At 41.3% G+C, this 22678-nt stretch overlaps 1 protein-coding gene across 5 annotated transcripts in view; it reads left to right on the top strand.

Annotated features, from left to right (window-relative positions):
• Positions 1-13658, top strand: part of PCTP (phosphatidylcholine transfer protein) — a 14839-nt gene extending 1181 nt beyond the window's left edge. For 2 of the 5 annotated variants that reach the window (XM_059732066.1, XM_059732069.1), the window contains exons 2-6: positions 6374-6491; positions 8784-8866; positions 9296-9467; positions 10954-11021; positions 11961-13658. In XM_059732066.1, the coding sequence (XP_059588049.1) occupies positions 6374-6491; positions 8784-8866; positions 9296-9467; positions 10954-11021; positions 11961-12026 (507 nt within the window). In that variant the 3' untranslated portion in view covers positions 12027-13658. Of the gene's footprint in view, positions 1-648; positions 2195-2977; positions 3080-6373; positions 6492-8783; positions 8867-9295; positions 9468-10953; positions 11022-11960 lie in introns of those variants that run through there. The other 3 variants (XM_059732068.1, XM_059732071.1, XM_059732067.1) reach the window with 3 other exon arrangements.
• The last annotated feature ends 9020 nt before the right edge of the window (positions 13659-22678 follow it).

The raw sequence follows: 22678 nt of genomic DNA, 5'->3' as shown, positions 1-22678 counted from the left end.
CATTGTCAGATGTTGCTGACAAAGTTGTTCATTAGCTTTCCTTCCTCACTGAGTAGTGATTAACGGATCTGCTCTTCCCTTGATTAACTCTTTTTTTGGTAGAATGTCTTATTCCTTCTCAGTGACTGCGGCTAGTTGCATTTTTGCTTTAGCTCTGGCCTTTCTGACTCTTGGTCCCACGTGCTCTTGCTGTTCTTCATGCTCTTTACCTCATTCTTCATCTTAGTTATTCATCAATTGCAAGTCCATTAAAAAGCTGGGCTGGTCTCTGTTGCTATACTTTTCTTCACATTGGATTACTTCTTTTGTGCCTGTTTCTTAATTTTCCTTTAAACTTGCCAAATCTCTCAAACTCTTTCTGCATTAGACTACCTGCCAATGGGATCTTGCCCACCAGTTCAGTCCAAAGACTGTCTTCTGTTATTGCCCTCCTTCCTAAGAATTGCATGCTTATTATCAGTCACCCATTTCTTGCCTTTGCATTTTCAAGCAGTTCAGTTCTGCTAGAATGAAATCTAGAGAAGCCTCCCCTCGAGCTGTTTTTTTGACACTTGACTCAAAGTTGTTTCCAACACACTCCTGGGTCTGTTTTACTGTTACTTTGAGCAGATGCCTGCCAATTAAAGGGCCTCCATTACTTGGTAGTGCTGAATTTTGAATCTTGTAGGCATGGCCATCAAGCAGCATGGCTGATGTCTTTTAAAGCTATGCAGCTGAGCACCAGAGGAAATCTCTCTTCCCACCCTTAGCCAGATTGGAGGACCAGATGCAAAGTTGGTGGCAGCAGCAGCTGCAGGTCATCAAACTCTCCTTATCTCAGAGCTCATTGCTCTTCCAGCTTCCACTTGGTTTCTCTCTCACTTGGAGATGCCTGCTGTCTTAAAGAGCAGATGGTGCAAAACAGTGTGTAACACAGGGCTGGGCTCTTGTCTCCCTGTCTCAACAGAGTAGAGGCTTCCAACTGCGGTGTAGCAGGAATACCTGGCAAGCTCTTTATGGAGTCTCTCTACAACCAGACTAATGCAGGCTGCTTTCATTTCATGCTGCTTAATACTGAAGCCAGTATTTGGGGGGACTTAATAATTTGTCTCCATGTCTTTTCCAAGAACTTTTCTTCCTCTCTTCCCTTGCCCTGCCATCCCAAAAAGCGGGTGGGAGGGGGGAAGGAGAAGAGACGGTGAGAATGCAAAACTGCTTGCTGAAAGTTTTTAGGTTGATCTAACTGAGTAGTGTTGGGGGTTTTTCCTTAAATATTATAAAATTTTGATAATGGAAACTTCTACTACTAATTGCTAGTAAAAACTAATTTATAGCACAAAGGTATAAACACTCAATACAGGATGTCTGGTGGCATAGTCTGACTGTCAGTTATGTTGATACTTATTAATGGTCTGGAGTAAGTCTCTAAATGGACACTTCTCTTCAAATAAATCTTATTATTTTTAATAACGATAATAGAAACATATTTTTGGCCAGCTCTTATCTGCACATGGAAGGCTCTTGGGGGATATGATGAGTTTGGGCATCTAGGGGGTCACATTTTGTCCCTTCTCCCAAAGCCTGACTCTGCATACAGGCAGAGATACTGCTGAGATTTTTGTGTTTGCTACATACAAAGCATACTGAGAAACAATATTTTATAATCAATTCAGCTAAACAGGATCTAGAGGCATAAGCCTTCAAGATTTCATCACCCACTTCATACAGTCCCCTGAAGCATGAAGTGTTCCTCCATATCCTATGCAAAGCATATACTGATGCCTTTTTGTTAATCTAGAGATGCTCTCATTGCTTATTGAAGTAGTAGAGTAACTCCGCAAATACAACATACATTGGGGAGTAGAACAGTTTAGCTAGGCATAAAGTTTATACTGCTTTCAAAGACTTTGAATTTGGTTTAAGAAGTCTAAAGGGTACTGTCAATAGGGATTTCTTCTATTTGAGAGGAGGCTGAGTGGCCCATCCCTAAATAAGAGAGGGGTCTAGGGACTAGGCACTGATCCTCCCACTGATTGACATGACTCATAATTTAATCACCTAATTAATGCTGCCTTTTCACTTTTGATATAAGTATGATAGCTCCATAAAGTCTAATTCCTGATCAGATGCAGGGAAAGATGCATCCTAAGGAAGCCTGTAATCAAGATCTGTTGAGTAAAATGTGAACCGTCTTGGCTGGGAAGCTGGTTACACTGTAAGTGCTTTTCCTTGTAAGAAGTTGCACCACCTTCTTGAAAGCATGAAACTAACCTACTGTTCCTTGGGGAAAGGAGGGGAGTGGTGGTGGGAGTCTACAAGACACTGGAGTTGAAATGTCCAGAGGGGAAATTACTGCATGATGTTTATTCCTTTGGAAAAACAAGGAGATAGTGGACAAGAGGGAAACTGTCTGTTTTTAATTTATCCTGTTGCAGTGTAGCTGGAATTGGCTATGCTGCCAGTGGGATCAGGGGTTTTGGTGGGCTCTGCTTACTTGTCAACAGACACTAGAAAGGAGCCAGAAAAAGAATAACAAAGATGACTTGCTGTACAGCTGGATAGCTGTTATGGAAAACAAAGGGAATGCAGTTATCCTAAGCAATTGGAAAGATTAGAGGAGTAAGCTAGGGCTATCCTGTCTTGCATTATAAGATGATGTAGATGCTGTTTGTTTGTGTTGTTTTTTTGTTTTAAATAGAAGGAAATGAGCCCCACATTGTATCTGAATCTGGGATTAGTTAGTACTGATTGTAAACATGAGTGAGCAAAATGGTGTAAACACTGTTTGGGCTACACTTTTTTTTTTTAGGCTTGATGCTGCACTGAATCCTAAGTGACTTCAGTTGACTGCCTAACCAGCAAGCCTCTGCATTGTCTCTGACACAAGTATCTCCGTCCTCAGTGGATTTGAGACTTTATGTAAAATCTCAAGGTGCCTGTTTGCATGAATAAATAGCTCATTCTGCCTCATCCACACCCAACTGCAGGCAGTAAGAGCCCTTCTGCATACTTTTTTAATAGGCTCTGGATCCAGATCATAAGAGAAGTGGTCACCACTTACTTCCTTTCCCTGCCCGCTCCCAAGTCCATTGTTGCTGTGGTATGTCTGATTCTTGGAAGTCTTTTTTTTAACTGTTTATGAGAAGCCCAAAGAGTTGGTTGGAGGGTGGAAATCTAACTGTGCTTAGTAGCTTCTCAAATGTAATGTGGTAGTGGACACTGCTGTATATGGAATCTTTAACTCTTCAGGACTTGTCTAGTTGAGCAACTCTGCTAATGTAGCTACTTTCATTGTAAATGCCAAATATGCCATCTTTTGCTGGGGCACACTGACAGTCCTGGTGCTGTTGGAGCTATGCTAGGAGTCTTCACTACTTGCATTCTTCTAAACCAGCACTCTTTCCTGCCCAGTGCAGGGGGTCGAACTCGGTGATCTGCTCAGGTCCCTTCCAACCCTGAAAGTCTATGAAACCCAGACTCTCCCCCCCCTCCCCCCCCCCCCCAAAAAAAAGTGGTGGGGGCACACCTCAGTATATTCTGAGGCTTTGAAGTACTGATGGTGGTTCTCTTAAAAACACATGCACGACTGACCTGAGACTCGGCCCCCTACTCTCAATTAAATCCTATAGATTCTCCTGACTGGGCAAACTGGCAGTAAACTTTAGCTGGCCAGCTTTGGAGCCTAGTTCATGGAGCAGCCCAATTCCTTTGGCTACAGCTACTTTCTTTGTTGTACTTCATTAGTAATAGAAGGTCAGATGTACTGTCACACAACTTCAATTGTTGGCTTTGTCTTAATGTGTGTGGTGGGTGTGTGTGTGTGTATATAGGAGATGTCTTAAATTGTCCAAACCTAGGAGGCTTATCCTGTTCCCTTCACTGTATTGGAAAGTGTCTCTCAGCAGCTCCAAAAGCATATACAGACCTTGTTTTCTTTCCATCAATGGAAAGATGGGGTAATGCTTCTCAATAAGTTTTTTTTTTTTTTTTTTAATGTTACGGCCTGGTTAATACTTTAACACAATCAAATTTGACTCTTTCATGTTTGTGGCATATGGCTACAAATGCAACTCTTCCCAAGCCAAAAAAAATTTGTGTTGGTATCCAGAACTTCTAATAAACCCTTTAGTAGGATTAGCCTTTCCTAGAAAGTATTGGAATCTCTGTAAAACTGGATTGGGGGGGGGGAAGAAGGAGGGGGAAATACTCTAGCATATAAAGTCAAGTCTCGTCTTCTAACTTGGGCATGCATAATAGACTTCTCAAGTACTGAAATGGACTTGCAGGATTAAATAATTTTATTGTAACTATTGCATATCTTGCATGGCTAAAGAACAAATGTTTTTTCCCTTCAAGGATATCTAAATCTGGGTTTAGCCCAAACACTGCAGGGAGGGAAGGGGCTGGCACTTCCCTCTACGGCAGCGGTGGCCCCTCCCAGGTAGCACCTGGCTTGGGTGGTCCTGGGGGGCACTGCAGCCACAGAGGGAAGCATCGGGCCCTGTGCAGCTCAGGCAGGCAGGCTCCGGAGTGGGGAGGGGATGGGGGATCAGACTCGCCACTTTCCTTCAGTGGAGCCTGCCTTTCTAGGCTGCCTGCAGAGCTGCCTGCAGAGCCCCTGAGCTGCATGGAGCACAGTGCTTAGCTCCACAGCTGTAGGGACAACAAACTAAAACTCCTCAGAGGAGTTTTAGTTTGCTGCACCCCAAGTCACTTAAGGTGCATTATGCTGCTGGATTTGTTTACCGTCACTGTAGCAATGAGCAATACGCCATCCATGCGTGTAAACGCTGACACCATTAAAGTGGTGCAAAAACATTTAGTCTGCTTTAAAGTGTCATGCACACATGCCCGTCGTTTCTTCTACATGCAGAACAAGTGCCTGGCTTTCCCCTGGGATTGGGGCAGCATAGAAGCATGTATTGTTGCAACAAGCCAGAGGGCATGCTTTTGATTACCATAATGGAAAAATTTTAAATTTTGCCCAGGTCCACACTTGGGAGGGCTTTGTTTTTCTGTTAACTTTTTAACTGTTTTGAAGCATCATCCTGAGATGACTGTGTGCATTGTTGTTCAGCATATTGCTCTGAAAAATACTCCTCTGGGTGTGGGCTTGATTTAGAGATATGCTGCTTTATCAAAATTAGCTTGAGACATTGTGGGGGAAAAAAAATGGAAATGGTAATGCCTTATTGCACAAGGAGCATGATTCATGCCATGTATACTGAAATGTCCTTTTTCTTTTAATTATGTTTATAAAAGACTGAGTTAACTGCACTGAAGAATGAAGCATTATCCATGGAACAGGGTGTGTTACGGAAAGTGGAAGTAGGAATTTCCCAAAAAGATCCTGACTTCACTCTTCCTCACAATCCATACCAAGTATAAAGTGGCTCAGGCTTGGAACTAGGGGAACTATGCTTCTTGGGAGGGAGACAACTGAAGAGATGAGCAGGGCTGTCCTTTTTTTCTGACTCATCTGCTAGTGCTGTTGCTGGGTATCTTTTTAGCCTTCTTGCTCTGGTGACTAATGTGTATATATAGATGGGTGGGACAAAACAAAGGCCAACAATTCATGTTGTGCACTATCATATAAGCATAACTTCCCGTATCTCCTCCTCATACACTGTACACCTGTACCACGGCATTGTTTCAGCTAGCACCAACAATGGTGCACTGTAAGTGCTGTGTGCTGTCTTCGTGCACAAATGGAGTTTCCATATGTTAAGCCACTCTTAAAAAGCATCAGCACGTTAGACCGTCTCCTGGAGGGGTGTGGTGCAGGATGTTCTCAAAAAAGAAAATAACGGATATAGCTGCACTTCTTGTATATAGTACACTATATGCAAGCATACTCCATCATAGGTGGCCATGATCCTGTGCTACAGCTAACACATCTTGTATGACCCTGCTTAATTCTGCAAAGCCTTACCAATGGGATTTATTCTTGAAATATGAATGGATAATAAATGACTCAAAGCTATTTGTAGACCAGATTCCCTCAAAGGTTTGTCCCTGTGCCATTGAAGTATGAGGAATATTGCCACTGCTTGAGACTAGAGCAAGACTTTTTCTACAGGGGCAAGCACTTGACATCCTCAAGTAGTCTGACAAATTCAAGTGAAACCACTTTAGTTGCATCTTACACCAAGGAATAGTACTAAGCTTTGGATGAGAGACCTTTGCTGTGTTTTGCTTAGCCTTTCAGTTTGCACATGAAAGGCTGTGCTGCACACATGCACATGCTCACAAACCTGGGACTACCCTAAAACCATTACATTGTTTTAAAAGCGTGAAAGTAATCTCACGCTTGCTTGTACTTCCAGCTGCTCTTCATGACCTAGAATGTCTCACTTTCCCACATGGTAACTCCTGCATTCTGTTTTTTTTGTAGAACTCGGGACTGTATGAGTATAAAATCTATGGCAGCCTTCTTGATTGCTCCCCTGAGTTGTGTGCAGATGTCTATATGGATTTGGACTACAGAAAGCAATGGGATCAGTATGTTAAAGGTTAGTAAATGCAACATGCACTTAAAGCTGCTGCAGGATCAAAAGGTTGGAGATTTGAAGACTTTTTTTATTAACTTTTCTTCTTCAGAGCTCTTAAGGCCCCTTCTTTTTTTAAATAGACTTCTTAATGCTCAGCACTTACAGTTGGGGTCAGATTCTCAAAAGCAGCTCCTCTTCCAAATAAGAAAAAAAAGTTGGCATAGGATAGCTGAGTTTTTCCCTACTCAGCACCCAACTAAGAAACTCTGGCCAACTCTCCCTGGCTAAAGTTCTGGCCAGTATCGGTGACATGTTCTGTATTCAGAATGAGTGTGTGACTACCATTACAACACATCCAAGCATTTCACAATCTTGGAGGTATTTATCTTCACACAGATAGCTTTTAATGCACGTACTTTTTCTTGGGGGGGTGATGGGTTGACTCATGAAAAGTAGGGACTGGCCAGTATAAGCTGTACAAAAATCTGTTGCCTATCCCTGCTGTGCTCAAACTTCTCTGAAGAAGCAAGGCCTCAAAATGTTAAAACTTGCTAAAGTAACAATGTTTAGAGGCAGTACTATGAATAAAACTAAGCGGGGCTGACTAATAAATGCTTCTGTAATTGCTTTAAATAAAGAAATAATGCATTTTAACTATTTCCAGTATAATTGCAGATGTTTCAACCTACGGAGTGGGTAATTAAAGTTTTGCTGGCCTGCTTTGAACAGTTTGGCCTCTTGCATAGATGGGCTAAAGGAAGAATAAGTGCGTGTAGCTCTTAATCACGTGCCCAGATTTCTCGCTTGAGGATAGATGTATAACTTTACGCATTCTTAAAACCACATGCCTTGCTTCTCTCTGGATCATGTCTTTGTATCTTCTTTATCTAGAAAAGGTGAAGACTGATCCTGTTTAGGAATAAGGAGAATTAAAAAGCATCAAACCAGTACTCCACTGACCTCTGGTGGAAAAAAATGATAATGTAGTGTTTGCCATGACCATGCAGGGACTACAGCAGGTTGTTGTGACTTCCCACTAGTGATAATGGGTGGGGTGAGGAGGAAGGGCGGACATTTTATTGTGGGCTAAATAGTAAGCATCTATGAACCAGACATAATAGTAACACAGCACTCTCTTAAACCCTATTCTGCCTCTTTCCCTTCTTCCAAGGCTACTTATAAATCACTACTAACTTGAAAAGCTGTTTTTAGCATGGCAGTCCAGTCATTGCAATATCTGCGTATCTTCAAACAGTCCCTTGAGTTTAGAGCAAGACTTTAAGAAATTGCAGATTCTAACAAGAATGGAGGAAGTGCCTTCTATAGCACAGAAAATATGCTTTGTCTACCAACTCGCTAGTTTAGATAGCATCTTTGTGTAGTTGACCATGCAGCTAATAGTGACTCCTGTATTCTCTCCTGTTTTCTTCCTTCCTTCATCTTGCCACCCTGGAGGGAGCAGCAGGTAGGACTTGCATCATGGTCAGATTAGGTCCACTGAGTATTGTAATCTGCTTCAGAACCCACCATACAACAGATGTTGAAATAACCTTGTTGCCGTAGAAAGCTTCCTCATTGCCTCCTGTGATTTAGTTTGGCTTATACTGATTGACTTCCTTCTACTCTCTTCCCACATGCAATCCTTTAAGTGTTGCTGGATTTTACCATTCCTCCTGCTCTTAGCTGAATCTTCAGTGTGCTCTGCTGGTTATTGGTGTTTACCCTGGAATATAGGTACATACTGCCTGCCAGTGGATAACACTGTTTTTCTCAAATTTCGCTAATATGGTATAGTAGAGGCTCTCTGTACTTGGCATATGTCCAGTTCATGTTCCATTGGAATGGATCTCAAGGATGCGGACAGCTTCTGGGGGAACAGCATGACCAGGAAGACACAACAGTAAATCTCATCTGAATGACCAGATGCCAGGATATACATAAAATAATTCCTATGCCGGAGAGATGCAAAAATCTTTGAATGAGTTAACTGTCTAGGAGTGAGACAGACTAATACACACCTGCCTTCTATTGAGTTTATAGATGCACAGAGAACAATAGTCTGTAGAGGCTGAGAGTCAGTCTCAGGTGTACTTACTTCACTTAATTCCTGAATATTTTTGTTTCCCTTGTGATCTAACCCTACTCAATGTAGCATGTACAAGTTTTAAAGGAGCAGAGTTGCAGCCGCCTTTCTGTAATCTCCTCTTTCCATAGATCAAAACACTGTTTAGCCTCAATCATAGAAGTGGTGCAATTGAAGTTTAAGCATGGTAATAACATTGCTCAATCTTTTTTCTTCTTTGCAAAATATAGAGCTCTATGAGAAGACAGATGATGATGGTAAGAAAGTAATCTACTGGGAAGTGAAGTACCCTTTCCCTCTCTCAAACAGAGATGTATCCTTTTAAGCCCCTCTCCCCCTTGTTTTTGCCATCCAGACAAAAAACTTTTTTTTTTTTTTGTGTGTGTAGCTGGACTTCTGAAAAGCTTCGTGTGGTTCTTTTACTCTGTTCATCTCTTGCTGTTGGCATAAAATAATCAGAAGCTAAATTGGAGAGAAGTCCTAACTCCTAGTATCAAGAGTCAGATCCTGTGGTTATGATGCTAAATGAGTGCATAATTTTGCTGCCGTGTAACAACTTCACTGGTACTATGCAGGAGTGAAGAATTGTGGTAGTTGTTAGGATGGCACACCCCAATAGAACAATAATATCTCAGACTTATTACAACCGAGCTAGCCTGACTGGAGTTCCCGAGTGCTCCCACAATAAATATTTATTTTGAAACGGATGATTCTTGGCATTTGTCTTCAACTGCAAGTACAGTATGTGTATGTTCGTGAACGACGAGAAATGGATGTCAATGGGCGGAAGGTTTGGATTGTACTGGCCAAAAGTGTATGTGTTCCTCAGTGCCCAGAAAAGCCTGGCATTATCAGAGTGAAGAGTTATGAACAAACCCTAGTGATCGAGAGTGATGGCGAAAGCGGATCCAAAGGTAAGAAACTTGAGTATTCTTCTGGGTAAGTTGGTGGATCCAGATTTTTTTTTTTTTTTCCACGTTTCTTGCCAAGGGAAGATCAGTTTGCAGCCAGGTAAAACAGGAGAGGCTTTAAGTTGCTGACAATTGGTTCGTCTCTTCAGAGCAGCAAAGAACCCAAAATGTTCTGAAGATCTGTGCTAGATACTGCATGTGGTGAAACATTATATTGGACTTCATTTGATTATAGTGACTTCATTTTACCTCTAATGAACCAATAATAATACTCCATATCTACTGAACTGGGGGAAGATGACATTTGACTTGGATAACTTTATTACCCAATTTCTGTCACTAAGCATCTCTTCCAGCATCTGCAGGGGTGTAGGTTGGAATCTTTATATAACTATCTTGTTTGAAGTTTTAAATAGGCTAGAGGGCTTGTCTCCCAGTATAGACACTCCTTGTATACATGCTATTCCAAAATAAGAGGGCTTTGTACAGAAATAGTTGTCTAAACTGTGTGTGCACATCACATAGTCTCCCTATCTCTGGAGTAAGTAGATTTACTTGGGGAATGCAGCTGTTCAATAAATGTTTTCATACCATCTCTTAATCTAAACTAACCTGGTTTGGATCTTGTATTGAAACTGTTAGTTGGTAACTAGTAAGGCTGTGCAAAATTTAGCTGGATGTTTCAATTCGACACTTTCGATTCATTCAGAGCTCGAAACGGCAAAATCAAAATGAAGGGCTTTGAAACAGCCTTGTTTTATTTCGAGGCTAGTTCAAATGTTCCGAGTGGTGTGGTTTTTGTTTTTTTTTTTGTTTTTTTTTTTTTCTTTCAAAGCAGCCAGGTGGTGGGAGATGGGGGAGAACCAGGGCTGCGCTCCCAGCGGCTCCACAGCCCCATGTAGCTCAGCCAGGAGTGCAGCCCTGGGTCTCCCCGCCTCTCGAGGCCGGGCTGCAGGAAGCCAGTTGCAGCACAGGGGAAAGGAACTTGGCCCAGCTGGGTTGAGTTCCTTTCCCCAGCCCAATGGTAGCACTGGGGAGGGGAACTGAGCTATCGGATTAAGTTCCCTTCCCCAGCTCCCTGATCACAGGTGGCAGCAACACCTGGCTTCCCTCCCTCATCTGGCAGGCAGATCAAGGGCCTGCAGCCCCAGGAGGACTGGCACAGCCCTCCCAGAATTGCGGACTCCCATCTGCCTGCTGGGTGAGAGGCTGTTTCAAGCTTCCCTATTACAGTGAATGGGCAAAACAGTCAAAACAGTGTCACTGCTTTGACGAAGCAAAATGGCACACCAGTTTCAAATTGAAATGAAATTCGAAATGAAACACTGTTCCATCAAAACCTTGAAACTGAAGTCGAAACAGCACCGTTCTGTTTCACACAGTGCTAGTAACTAGAGCATGCAACACTGCAGCTCTTTACTTGTACTCTTGTCTAAGGAATTCAGGATTTAGATAATGTGTGTTCCTCTTCCATTCTTTCATTTCCTAGTTTATATGTATTACTTCGATAATCCTGGTGGTATGATTCCGTCATGGCTTGTCAACTGGGCAGCCAAGGTAAGAAGAAAGCTGTGGGAAGTCTTTTTTTTGTGGCTAAGTAGTTTTTCCCTGAAGGTCTACACCTGGGATCCAAATATGCTTTCACTAGAGTAGTCTAAGAAAAAACCTAATCCACGTGAACATTTGTGACTGAAAACAGGAATATTTTCGTGCCAACAGCTTTTCTTGTACCATGCCTCTTTCCTGATGCATGGCAAGCCAGATATAATTTCTCAAACTCTTAATGTTAATACCTGTGTTCAAGCTTAGGGTAATTGCTTATTAGGACAAGTTCCATTACAATGGCTGTTCCTAGGATGCAGGTCTCTATGTACTGCGATTATAGAAATGCAGATTAGGAGAGGAGAGTTGCTTCAATTTTTAAAATGTTCCTATGACACAGTAGGAGGTTTTTTGGAGCGCTTCCCTAATACCAGTTCCCAGCCCAAAATAATTATTTTGGAAACTGGCAAAAAAACCTTGTGCTCCAAAGATGGAGTATTAAACAGTCAGGGGGAGGGGAGAGGAAGGAAACTCTTTTCTGCACCCCCTCCACCACCTTGATATTGGCATTGCTATCTAGTCTGTGTTACTGTGTTCAAATGTAGCTACATAATTTCCAGACAATTTGGGGTCAGTGGAAGAGCTCACAAGTGAGGAATCTTCGTAGGTCTCTGGCTAGTGGCTGCAGACTAGGAGGAAAGATTTAAAAGATCATGCCCCAGTAAATTAGTTCAATAGGTTATTGGCCTGTTAAGGAGCTACATTATGTGATAGGTTTTTGGATGGACCTGCTGAACAGACAGATGAGGGACATACAGCCTACTGCTTCATAGTAAAATTCTTAATAGGCAGTCTTCTGCATTTGAAAGCCTCTTGCTGTAAAATGGTGTCTACACTCTGGGGGATGTCTATTACAGCATCAGAAAATAACTACTCTACTTTTTTCTTTTACAGAGTGGAGTACCTGCTTTCTTGAAAGATATGCAGAAGGCTTGCCTTGCTTATCACAAAGAAACATAAGCTACTACTTTGGGACTGCCTGAATGGCTTTACTGATTTGTTTTCCTCAAATAGGGTACTCGTGTGGATGGCAATTGTAACACTGGATGAAATCTACCTCCTGGGATAACTAGTTTTTGAGTGGCATAGGTGTCATTGGCATGCCTTGGACTGCATCTGGCCTTTTAATTTCCAGCTCTTTGTGCTATTTGGCCCTCCTTGCAAATCATTTCATTGGCATTTATGAGGCTGCTTATTTCAAAGTGTTTTCTTATCCTATTCACTCTATTCTTCTCTGTCTTCTACACTGGATCGGAGAGGAACTTCAGTTCATGAATATCAGTCCTCCAGTAGGGTTCCTATCTTATTTAGAAGAATACATTCAAATGGCTCCTAAAATATTTATTTTTCTTTTGAGCAAAGAAGGGAGTTCTGATGCTCTAATTAACCATGCGTATCTTGCCAGGTAACTTCTTGCACATTCTGGCAAGTACCATGCACATGCACTTTGAGCACTTCCTGTTAAAGCCTAATAGTCTCTCTCTTCCGCTTTCCAGGGTTATCATGTATAGCCTGGCTCTGCCATTCCTGGCCCTGTACAAATCCTGTCTGCTTGCCAGAAATACAAGATCCTTCCTTTTTTCTGTATTAAACTTGAAGCCTACTGCCTGCACTAGGACTTCTACTCTATTTGTAGAACTTGGTTTACTTGTGACCATCTTAAATCTTCACTTAACTGTTTGGTTAAATGTGCATTGGCGTCATTGTTGCCTAATGCTTGGCATATACCACACCCAGCTAGTTGAAATGAAGCAACTTGATGAATTGGTTTTGTGTCGTACTTCTCTGGAATCTAATTGGCAAGTTCAAAGTTTACAATAGGGGTCTTAAAGCTTGGATTTTCATTATAATTTGAAATTATTGCTGAGATGATCGCACTCTGTTGGTTAGGGACCCTTCTAAATCTGTCAGCAGCGAAATATTTTGCTCTCCAATCAAATTGGATGTTCATGTAAAGAAAGGGAAAGGATTGAAATCCTGCAGCTGGTGACCTTAAACTAATGGGGGAAAACTGTCTATTTGGGGGGAAGGACATAACTTAAGGTTACTATCTCAGGGATATACAATACTTCATACCAAGATGGTGCATCACTGGTCAATGGAATGGTGAATCTTTTCTAAATTAAAGATATATAAATATGTATGTATGTAAAGAAATGACTACTATGGTTGTATATACCTCATTGTTTGAATGTCTTCTCCAGTACTAAATTAAAAAAAATCCTTTAACTTACTTTGTATAGATATACTTGTCATTGCTAGAAAAAACATTATTCTTAACCTTGTTGACTACAGGTAACTGTCTCTGCCTTCTCCAGGTTTACTATGGCCAATGGTTAACTAGAGAACAGTTAGTTGTCTTCATGACTTGACTAGTTTTACATGGATGTAGTTTGACTACTTGCCAAAGGCGTTGAGTAAACCAAGTATAAATGCATTCTGAACTTTTAACTGTGACTTCATAAGGTTTAAGAAGCTGTCTGAAGTTACCACCAAATGGTATGAAAAGGGACAGATTCAACCAGTGAAACTAATACTTCTGCTTCTTTGTTTGCTTGTTTCTTTTCTTGCAAAATAAATTATTTAATTGGGCTTAAAGGTCACTGTCATATTTGACACATGCAGGTCATATAGCAGAAATGACTGATCCTGAATTTTTTGTTCTAGAACAATTTCTGCCTTCTCCCCATGATAATTCCATCTGAAAAGTGAAATTCTTACACACGTTCCATTTGGGGGAGATTTCCTCTTGGTGCAAGATCCCACTTAAATGGTTGCCTGTAGGTTCTGTTCGGGGAATCTCCTGCAAAGATCTTGCAATCCACAGTCCAGGCTGTTGGAAGGTGTGCAATATTTTTTTTTTCCGCCCCCCGCATTTCTAGATGCATGCACTTTGGCAAAGTGAGCCTCTGGCTATAAAGAAGATGGAGGCAATGAGAGCTGCAGTAGTTGGAGGGTTGCTGCTGAAGAGTGGTGACCATTCTATGCAGTAACGTCCCTCTTCATAGGAAAATGGCACCTAATCCTGCCTTGGCATCTTTTTATTTTGTATTCTATAAATATCCCTCCAGCACTAGACCTGCTTTTAAGAGTTCATTGAAATGGAAGACATTTCTCTGAAGTCCTTTGAAAATCCCATGGTTCACACCTCCATCTCTTTTTCTCTCCCTCCCCCCAAATTTCTGCCATTCATTAGTTCTAAATAGAAAGAACCCATCTATTTTGTGCTGCTTCAGGCATTGCAGCTTTATGTAGTTTTTACATTTTAATGTGGAGTGGCTCTGCATACAATGGAGAAGTCTGAGCTGGAACATGTATAACACAGAAGCATTGGGCTGAAAAGTACCCCTTGGGGGTCCTTGTTGGGTGTGTAGGCCAGAAACATTAACAGTTAACATTTTGTGTTCTGAATGTATTTAGTACTAATAACTAGAAGTAACTCCTACTGAATACAGTGGTTTAGCTAACAGAACAGCAGTCCACACTGACATTTTACAGAATGCTTGGCCTGTACAGTTAATGGAGTTTGTTCTACGAGTGTGATTAGTCCAGAAACAAGCTTTTCAAATGAGAACATGGCAGTACTTCTAGAGATGTACTTGCACACACTTTGAACTAAAATGCGAGTTTGATTCAGGAATTGCTTCCTGTTTCAGTGCAGGAAATTGCCCTATGTGAGGATCTTTTATATCTTGATCTACTGATGTACTAAAAGCTTTCATTGACTTAGAACTGCGAAGAAAACATTCTGTATGCTTCTATGCTGAGCTCAATATTTAAGGTGCGTTTTAGGAATGCAAAAGACTCCTTAAACCTTGTAGTTATTCAGACCATAATTAGGCATACTGAAACGCACTCCAGTGTTCTAAAATAAATGTACTTTTTTAAAGTAACTTTGAAGGGGTCTATATTCACTTAAGCATAATTTTTGTGTTTTATTCAGTTCAGTTAGCTTTCCTGGAGTTCTTAGCTTTTATGGGGCACTCATACCTGCTGCTTCATGGATTTTTGCCGTACCCTTCTCTCCCACTTCCCAAACAGCATAAAATCTCTTATGCACATACTACACTCTTTTCCTCATGAAGATGGAACTCCATTGGAGCAAGATATCTGATTTGCCTTTATTTAAACAGACTTGACTTTGATAGTGTTTAAAGCTCACTCAAGTGAGTCCTTTAAACCTGCTGCCTGTCTCTGCAGTGGGAAATTCAGTGTTGTGCAGAGGTAAAGGAGTAACTTCTTATTCCCTTTTTTGGTTCTCAATACAATTGCTCCTTAATTTTTGTCCAGTGCTCACTTTTTATTCATAATGGAACAAAGTCAATAAAAGACAGAGTTCACTTCTGAATATACAGTTAGATTTCCAGCTAGCATGAAAGAAAAGTAGAATAGTTGCGTTCTGTTGCAAAGATATTTCTGACTGAATTCTATCAGTGGCAAAGAACAGTGTTCAGTTTAGAAGTGTACAACTTCTTTATAAAAAATGGCACCTGGAGAAGATGACTCTTGCAGACTTGTGGCTCTTCTAGAATTATTTCTCAGCCAGCTCCTCCCCTTAGCTCTAAAGTAATAGAGTAAAATAAGTGACTTCTTAAACGGGTTGTATATCAGTATTTTGCATAGTATATCAAACTGCTATGGTCAAAAGGCCTGGTTTCTAGTAAGTGTGCCTTCCGACCTCTTTCTGCAACTTTGATGTTATAGCTTCATATGCTCAGCAACTGCATAAAGCTTCAAAGTATACAGACCTTACTAATTTAAGATGAATGTTCAGCTGGCTTCTAAATGGAAACCTAGCTACCTGGTGTCCTCTGCTTCTGTAAGTGCAGGTGTGGCTGTAGGCACTGGAACTTTAACACTGATATGGTTATTGGTCTGTTCTTACCCAGTAAGTAGATTTGTTTTAGTTGAATCAGGGGCTGTAAGGAAGGACAAGCAGAAGTAAAGATGTAAAAGGGTCCCTGAGGACCCTCTCTTTTGCGGACCAAGAATAGAACAACCAGGTCCTGCTAAAAGCAGCTTACTTGATTGGTAGTATGTCAGGATTATATTAATATTTAATTGGCTTCATGTTGCCTTCTCAGCAGGTATATTGCCCTTTTTTAAAGCCAAAATGTTTGGATTTTGGAGACACTGGCCCTTAGCAAACATTACACTTTAATCGAGTATTATCTAGTTAATCAATCCTGGGCTTCTCCTTGGCTGGCAGCCAAAGGGATGACTGGTATCTGGTCTGAGATCCCAACAGTCATGCCTCCTTCCATGCCATGTGTAGTAAGAGACAGTTGTGGCATGATGGGATCTGATCCATAATCCCTTTTGAACTGAACAACTGCCAGAGGCTTAAGTCCCCATTCCAATCAGGACCCCTCCGTTAAGTGCAGGCTTTCTGTTCTAAGAGGGTTGTTTTTTTTTGTTTGTTTGTTTTTTAAATACTTGATTCTCAACAAAAGCAGCTTGTTGCTGTCAAAGGTGCCACACAGTTGGCACCCTTAGGTATGTGAACAAAATTTGGAGGAGAACCCCAGAGACTTCAAATAAGAATCTATAGTGTTTAAATGCTTTCTGACTTGTTATGGTTGCTGTGTTCTTTGCAGCAGAACTCCTTTCTCTGCCCCCCCACCCTTCTTTTTTCCCTTTTGCTTTCACCTAGTAGCTGGCAATTTTGAGGGATGTCTCAAGTCATCCAAGGGTGAGAACCACTGGACTAAACATGAAAAGCATGGGCTTCAGGCAAAGTCTTGAGGCAAGGGTGCAGAAGGCAAAGTATAAAACCCAAGGCTCCTCACTTTTTTCCTTCCATTTTCCCTGCCACTGTGCATTGCTGCAGCCTTCTCCAGTGCAAACCATGCTTGGGAGGACAAAAGGCAAAATAAACTCTCTGATGCATTTTTAAATATTTACCAGTAGTTTGTAGTTGAAGGATTCCTACTCATTTAAATGAGCTGTAATACTGCTCCAGTGCTGGGCAAGTTGGATATAATTTCTCAGAGTTTAATTTTAATAATACCCGTGTTCAAGTTAGGGTAATTGCCTACTGGGACAAGTTCCATTACAATGGCTAGGATGTATTATCTATGTACTACTATTATAGAAATGAAGATTAGAAGTGGAGAGTTGCTTCAATTTTTAAAATGTTCCTACGGCATAGCAGGAGGGGGTTTTTTGGAGCATTTCCCTAATATCAGTTCCCAGCCCAAAATAATTATTTAGCAAAAAAACTTGTGCTTCAGTTTCCAAAAGATGGAGTATTAAATAGTCAGGGGGAAGAAGGAAACTCTTTTTTTGCATCCTCTCCTCCCCCTCCCCCCCCCAATCACCTTGATATTTGCATTGCTATCTAGTCTGTGTTACTGTATTCAAATATAGCTACATAATTTCCAGACAATTTGGGGTCAGTGGAAGAGTTCACAAGTGAGGAAACTTCCTAGGTCTCTGGCTAATGGCTGCAGACTAGTGTGGAAGCATTGCAGTGACACTTGTCTCAATGATGAGACTTGCTCTTACTGAAGAGTGGGAAGATCATCTTTAAAGGCCTCATGAACCTGTTTAGTTGCCCTTGCTAAGCCCTAAGAAACCAGTTGGAGCAACAGGCGCTAGGCTTCCCATGCAGTCATGGGAAAGCAGGGTTGAAGGACCTCCATGAGGTCACCAGGTCCAGCCCTTTGCTCAGGCTTGAAATCCATTACTAAGCCTCCAGCTATGTCTGTCTAATTTGATCTTGAAAAATTCCAGGGGGAGAGATTCCACAACTTCTTTATGTTGCCTGTTCTAGTGCTTAACCACCATCATGATCAAATTCCTTCCTAATCACCCACCTAAATTTCCTTTGCTCCTAGTCATATCCCCTACAGCCATGGAGTGAAGTCTAAAACGACTTGCATTTGCCAATGTGGTATGGAATCTAGCTCTTTTCCTTTTTTGTTTGATTAATAAAAAAAATACACTTGTTGCAAATTCTGGATTGCCTTTCTGTGAATTCTGGTGGGGACCCCAGATGAAACTGAGATGGCTGTGAGTGACTAGTCAGGTTCTTGCCATGGGCAGATCAAAACCTGAAGGCAGACAGACCACTGCAAAACAAAACCAGCGAATTTCATTACTAATCTCCACCAAGCATTGTTTTTGCTTGAGCCTAGATCTGCATCTGGCTGTCTGCTATAGAATGATAGAGAACCTTTGTATACCTGACTAACAAATGAAGCAAAACTGGATTACAAGTCGGCATAGATAAAAAGACAGTATCTGCTGGTAGATATGTAAGGTTCCCAATTTACTGGTAGCCTTACATAACAATAACACAGATTAAGTAAGTGACCTGTGTTAAGTGTTTAGGTTCCATTGTGGCACAGGAAGGTAATATGTGGAAGAAGTTAAAGAAAGACTAGCAGCAGGAAATAAAGCCCACTTTCCATTGCTTAAGCTCCTGCCATCCAAGCTCAGCTCCAGGAAAAATTAAGCTTTAAATCTATAAAATCATATTCAGGCTATACATAATCTACAGCAGTCAAACCTAGGTTCTCTCATGAGTATAAACAAGATGCTACTAAATTCTTTTGATAAAAAGAATCTGTGGCAAATCTTTGGTGCACAGTATAATCCCAGAATAAGAATGGTGCACAATCACCAGTAATGAGTATAACAAGTGTACAGAGATCCAGTCTGGACACAGGAAATCAGAGCACCATGACTATAGTGGCTGGGCCCCATTAAAAGATTGGAAGTGCTCTGGACACCAAAGAAAGTTCCCTTCGGGGTGGTGGAGAAGAGAAGGCATTTTGGACAACCATCGTGAAGGAGGGCTAGCTGATGTAGTGCCAGACCAACACTGACCTAAATGTGGATGACTGTAGACAAAGGCAGACAACAGACATGAATAGATGAAGATGGGGAGTCAGCCAAGGGCCTCTAGAGCCAATAGTGCCAAATTACTGGGCACATCTACATGTTCATTAATGTGCCATAATTATGGCGCACAAAGTTTATTACCTGTAATAACAGGCATTAATGTGCCATAATTGGCACTACTGTGCATTAGCACAAATAGAGACTTTTTTGTGATGCTTAATGCCCATAGGAGTAACCTACTGTGCATTAGTATGGTTTTTACCAGCTGCACTAATATGCAGCAGACTTAGTCCAATGGGCATCAAGCACCTTATGTAGATGCACCCACTGCCTGCTATCAACATCCTTCATCTTTTTATTCATATAGCATTCCTCTTTCAACCTTCTGTGGCAAACAAAAAACCAAAGAGGTGGTGAACTGTTACTTCAGTAACTCTCCATTAGTAGCAGGAAGACTGCATAGGATGGCTTGAACATAATCCTATACAGGGCAAATTAGCCAGCTGATGAGAAATTTAAGGTCATTTAGGGAAACATTTTAATGTAATAGGGCAGCATGTTGTTAAATGCCTATGAAAATCTATAATGATGGAAAACTAAGGGGCGGGTGGATGGGAGCAACTGATGAAGCCTTTGACAGTTACTTGCTTTCTCTCAAAGCTCTCAGTGGTTTGGATTTATAGTGCCAGGAGAAAAAGAGGTATAGCTTGTAGCTGTGTTGGTCTAAGGACACAGGCAGACAAAGTTCTTTGGGTAAATCCAGTATCTTTTATTAGACCAAGGATTTCAGAACCTTGGGTAGTATTTTTTTAATAACATCTTGGATTCTTTTTGGCTTTCTTCGCTGATGTGTTCCTCTTGCTTCCTCTACAGATCCTACCATACTGTAGGCAGACTCCAGATAAGATGCAGTTTCTGAACAGATAGCCTCATTTTCCTATTGCTGCTACTTTTAAGCTTAGTGGTTTTCCACTGCAGGCTAGAAAATGCGCACTGTGCTACAGCAGTAAGTCAGTCCCTAGAGAAGCAGCTAAAGGGTGGACATTTCCTCATCTCTTCCATTTCATAGCTGCCTACTAGGCTGTGTAATATCAGAGGGCCATCCCCCTGTCTTCCCACACTTTACTGTTCCACTGAGTTATAAAACAGCCAATGACCTGCTTGAGAATCAAAGTATCGGCCAGATGTTTCCTGAACAAAGACAGCCTGCGTTTCCCTTTGCACATCATCTTGTGGGAGGCAGTGCTATAGTGAGTGTGTGTCTGACATCATTCAGCATGTTGACTTTGGGTTACTAGGGATCTTTCTCTTAATTAACCTTCCAACTCAAATACAGTATCTTATCAGAAAGATTCCATAGAAAAGAATAGACTTTGAGCTCAAGTGGATGTAGTGCAGAGGAAGACACTTAGCTTGTTCGCACGTTCTGTTGACAGCTGGCGTTGCTATAATCTGTCATACAATAAACTGGAGACGGAATTGTTTTTGGCCATTTTTCTTGGACAAGTTTTTGGTGGATTGGAAAAAATTGCTGCTCAGTTATCACAATTTCTGCATTGTTTTTTATGGAACTTAGGAGTGTGTAAACTTCCCTTCACCCCGAAAGAAGTAGTCTCTCTTGAAGAAATCCAAAAGGGGGTGTGTTTGGAGGGGTGGGGTGGGGGTTGAGGGAAGGCAAGGAGGTAGGTTGGAGTGTGTTTTATTCAGTTACTTCTAAAAAACAAAAAAGGGATTCAGAGCTCATTGAAATCAATAGAAAGTCTGTGATTAAAGTGAACTGGACTGGGCCCTTGTCCACTTCAAGGGACTGCAGAATTGAGATGCCCTTGTTTGGAACCAGCAGCCAGCTCCCGAGAGAACCTGTATTCTTTGACACTTGTAGCTGAGTCTTGGAAGCTCATTCGGTTTAGATAACACCCTGCGTGCTTCTGAGAGCTCATCTGCACCAAAACATTTTTTAAACCTGCTCCACTTATTTACTATTTTGGTGTCCTGGGGTCTTTTCTTTTTTTCTTTTTTTTTTTTGTCTTGGAGAAAAAGAGGACACCCGAAAGAAGATTTAAGCTTGCACTAGGACTCAAAACAGCATGCTGAAGATAATATCATTTTTTGTGTATCGGCCCATCATTGCAATATTCAAAAGCCTTCCATGTTTAGATTGACAGTAGGGATTTCCACAGACTTCACAAAGGCTGCAAATCTCCTTTCCTTTGTGGTTGTAGAAATCTCTGCTTGGAGAGGGATTAGAGAGGGGTTTAATATGTAGGCATTGTATAGTTGTGTCTAAGGGTCCAGCTTTCAGAGACAAGTTACACCAGTTTATTTCTGAGCTCTTCTACACTAAAAAAAGTGTTTGCTGACATAGCTGTTACTTAATGGAGCTGTGGCTTACAGAGACAAAATGTCTTTTACCAATTATTCTAACAACAAAACAAGATATAGAAGCAGAAGAGCTTGTTTTTGATGGCAGGTGTGACTATAATAGGGCTTTTATCAGCATAGTAATACTGATTAGGGATATTGCTTTAAAAACCTGCCTCCAGCTGAGCTGCAGGATTATTCATTTGGAGTTAAGTTGCGTGTAGGGATTTTACAGTGTGAACAGAGGAAAAGGAATTTAAGATGGGGTCAAAGTGAGGCAAATAGGAAGAAATCTAGGCTATCAGGAAAATGTCATATTGTTGGTAGCCATCAGGTTGTGGTGCTATTATAGGAAGTGATGGAGCAGATAATGCACGAGTGCTGCCAACTGCTGCTCTCGTGCATTATCTGCTCCACCACTTCTGATAAGACAGCACCACAGCCTGGTGGCTACCAACAATATGACATTTTCCTGGTAGCCTAGCTTTCTTCCTATTTGATTTTTTCCTATTTCTTCCTATTTGAATATTGCAATATTGCAGTTGGCAGCACTTCTTGATGCAAACTTGTATAACTTTGTACATACACACAGCTCACCTACCCCTAAGCAAACATCATCAAATGTTCCTATTAAATTGTCCCATTCTTTTGCTTATTGAAGGGTAATAGGCATAGGAATAGCTACCACAAAGCAGCTGAGATGATGCACTCATGCTCCATCTCCCTGTGAAATTGCAGGCATAGGGGGCAATCCCAGGGTCAGAAAAATGAGCAGCTCTATGAATCTAGTTCCAGCTGCTGATACCACAATGAGGGTCATGACTGTCAGTTTGGGAATTGCTGTTAGTACTGTAAAAAATAACCCAACTCCAGCAGCAGAATGTGCTAAGAGCACTGAATTTGCATTTCTTTCTCAGGCAGGCTCCCCTGGCAAGTGCCTGGACATAAAACTGAGGAGGGTGGCTTTTTTGATCTTTAACTTGTGAGAGACATACCCCTACTGCACTGTAACTTCCTTCACAACGTGGGAATTTTTGTGCAAGGTGTCCTGAAAAATTCACATCACCACCACCCAATTTACTTAAGATCGATATTTATCAGTCATGACTAGAGCCCTAAGATGCTTGATGAACAGTTTTTCATGCGTTCAAATGTCTAATGATACCGAAGCATTTTTTCTCATTATAGTGCCTGGTGAAAATAAGCAGTCACTATGCACAAAGTCACAATGGGTTTTTGTTCCCCTATTAATATGAGACGTGCAATGTGACTTTGGTTTTAAATACGCCAGGTCTTTAAAATAAACTAAATGAACTGCCTTTGCATATTTATGCCAGCATGGACATTGATGGACAGCTTCACAGAAACATCTGATGTTGCATTTGTCTTTCACAAGCAATCCA

Source organism: Alligator mississippiensis, chromosome 8, assembly GCF_030867095.1.
Source record: "Alligator mississippiensis isolate rAllMis1 chromosome 8, rAllMis1, whole genome shotgun sequence".
Taxonomy (NCBI): domain Eukaryota; kingdom Metazoa; phylum Chordata; order Crocodylia; family Alligatoridae; genus Alligator; species Alligator mississippiensis.
This window is presented reverse-complemented; position numbering and strand designations above follow the sequence as displayed.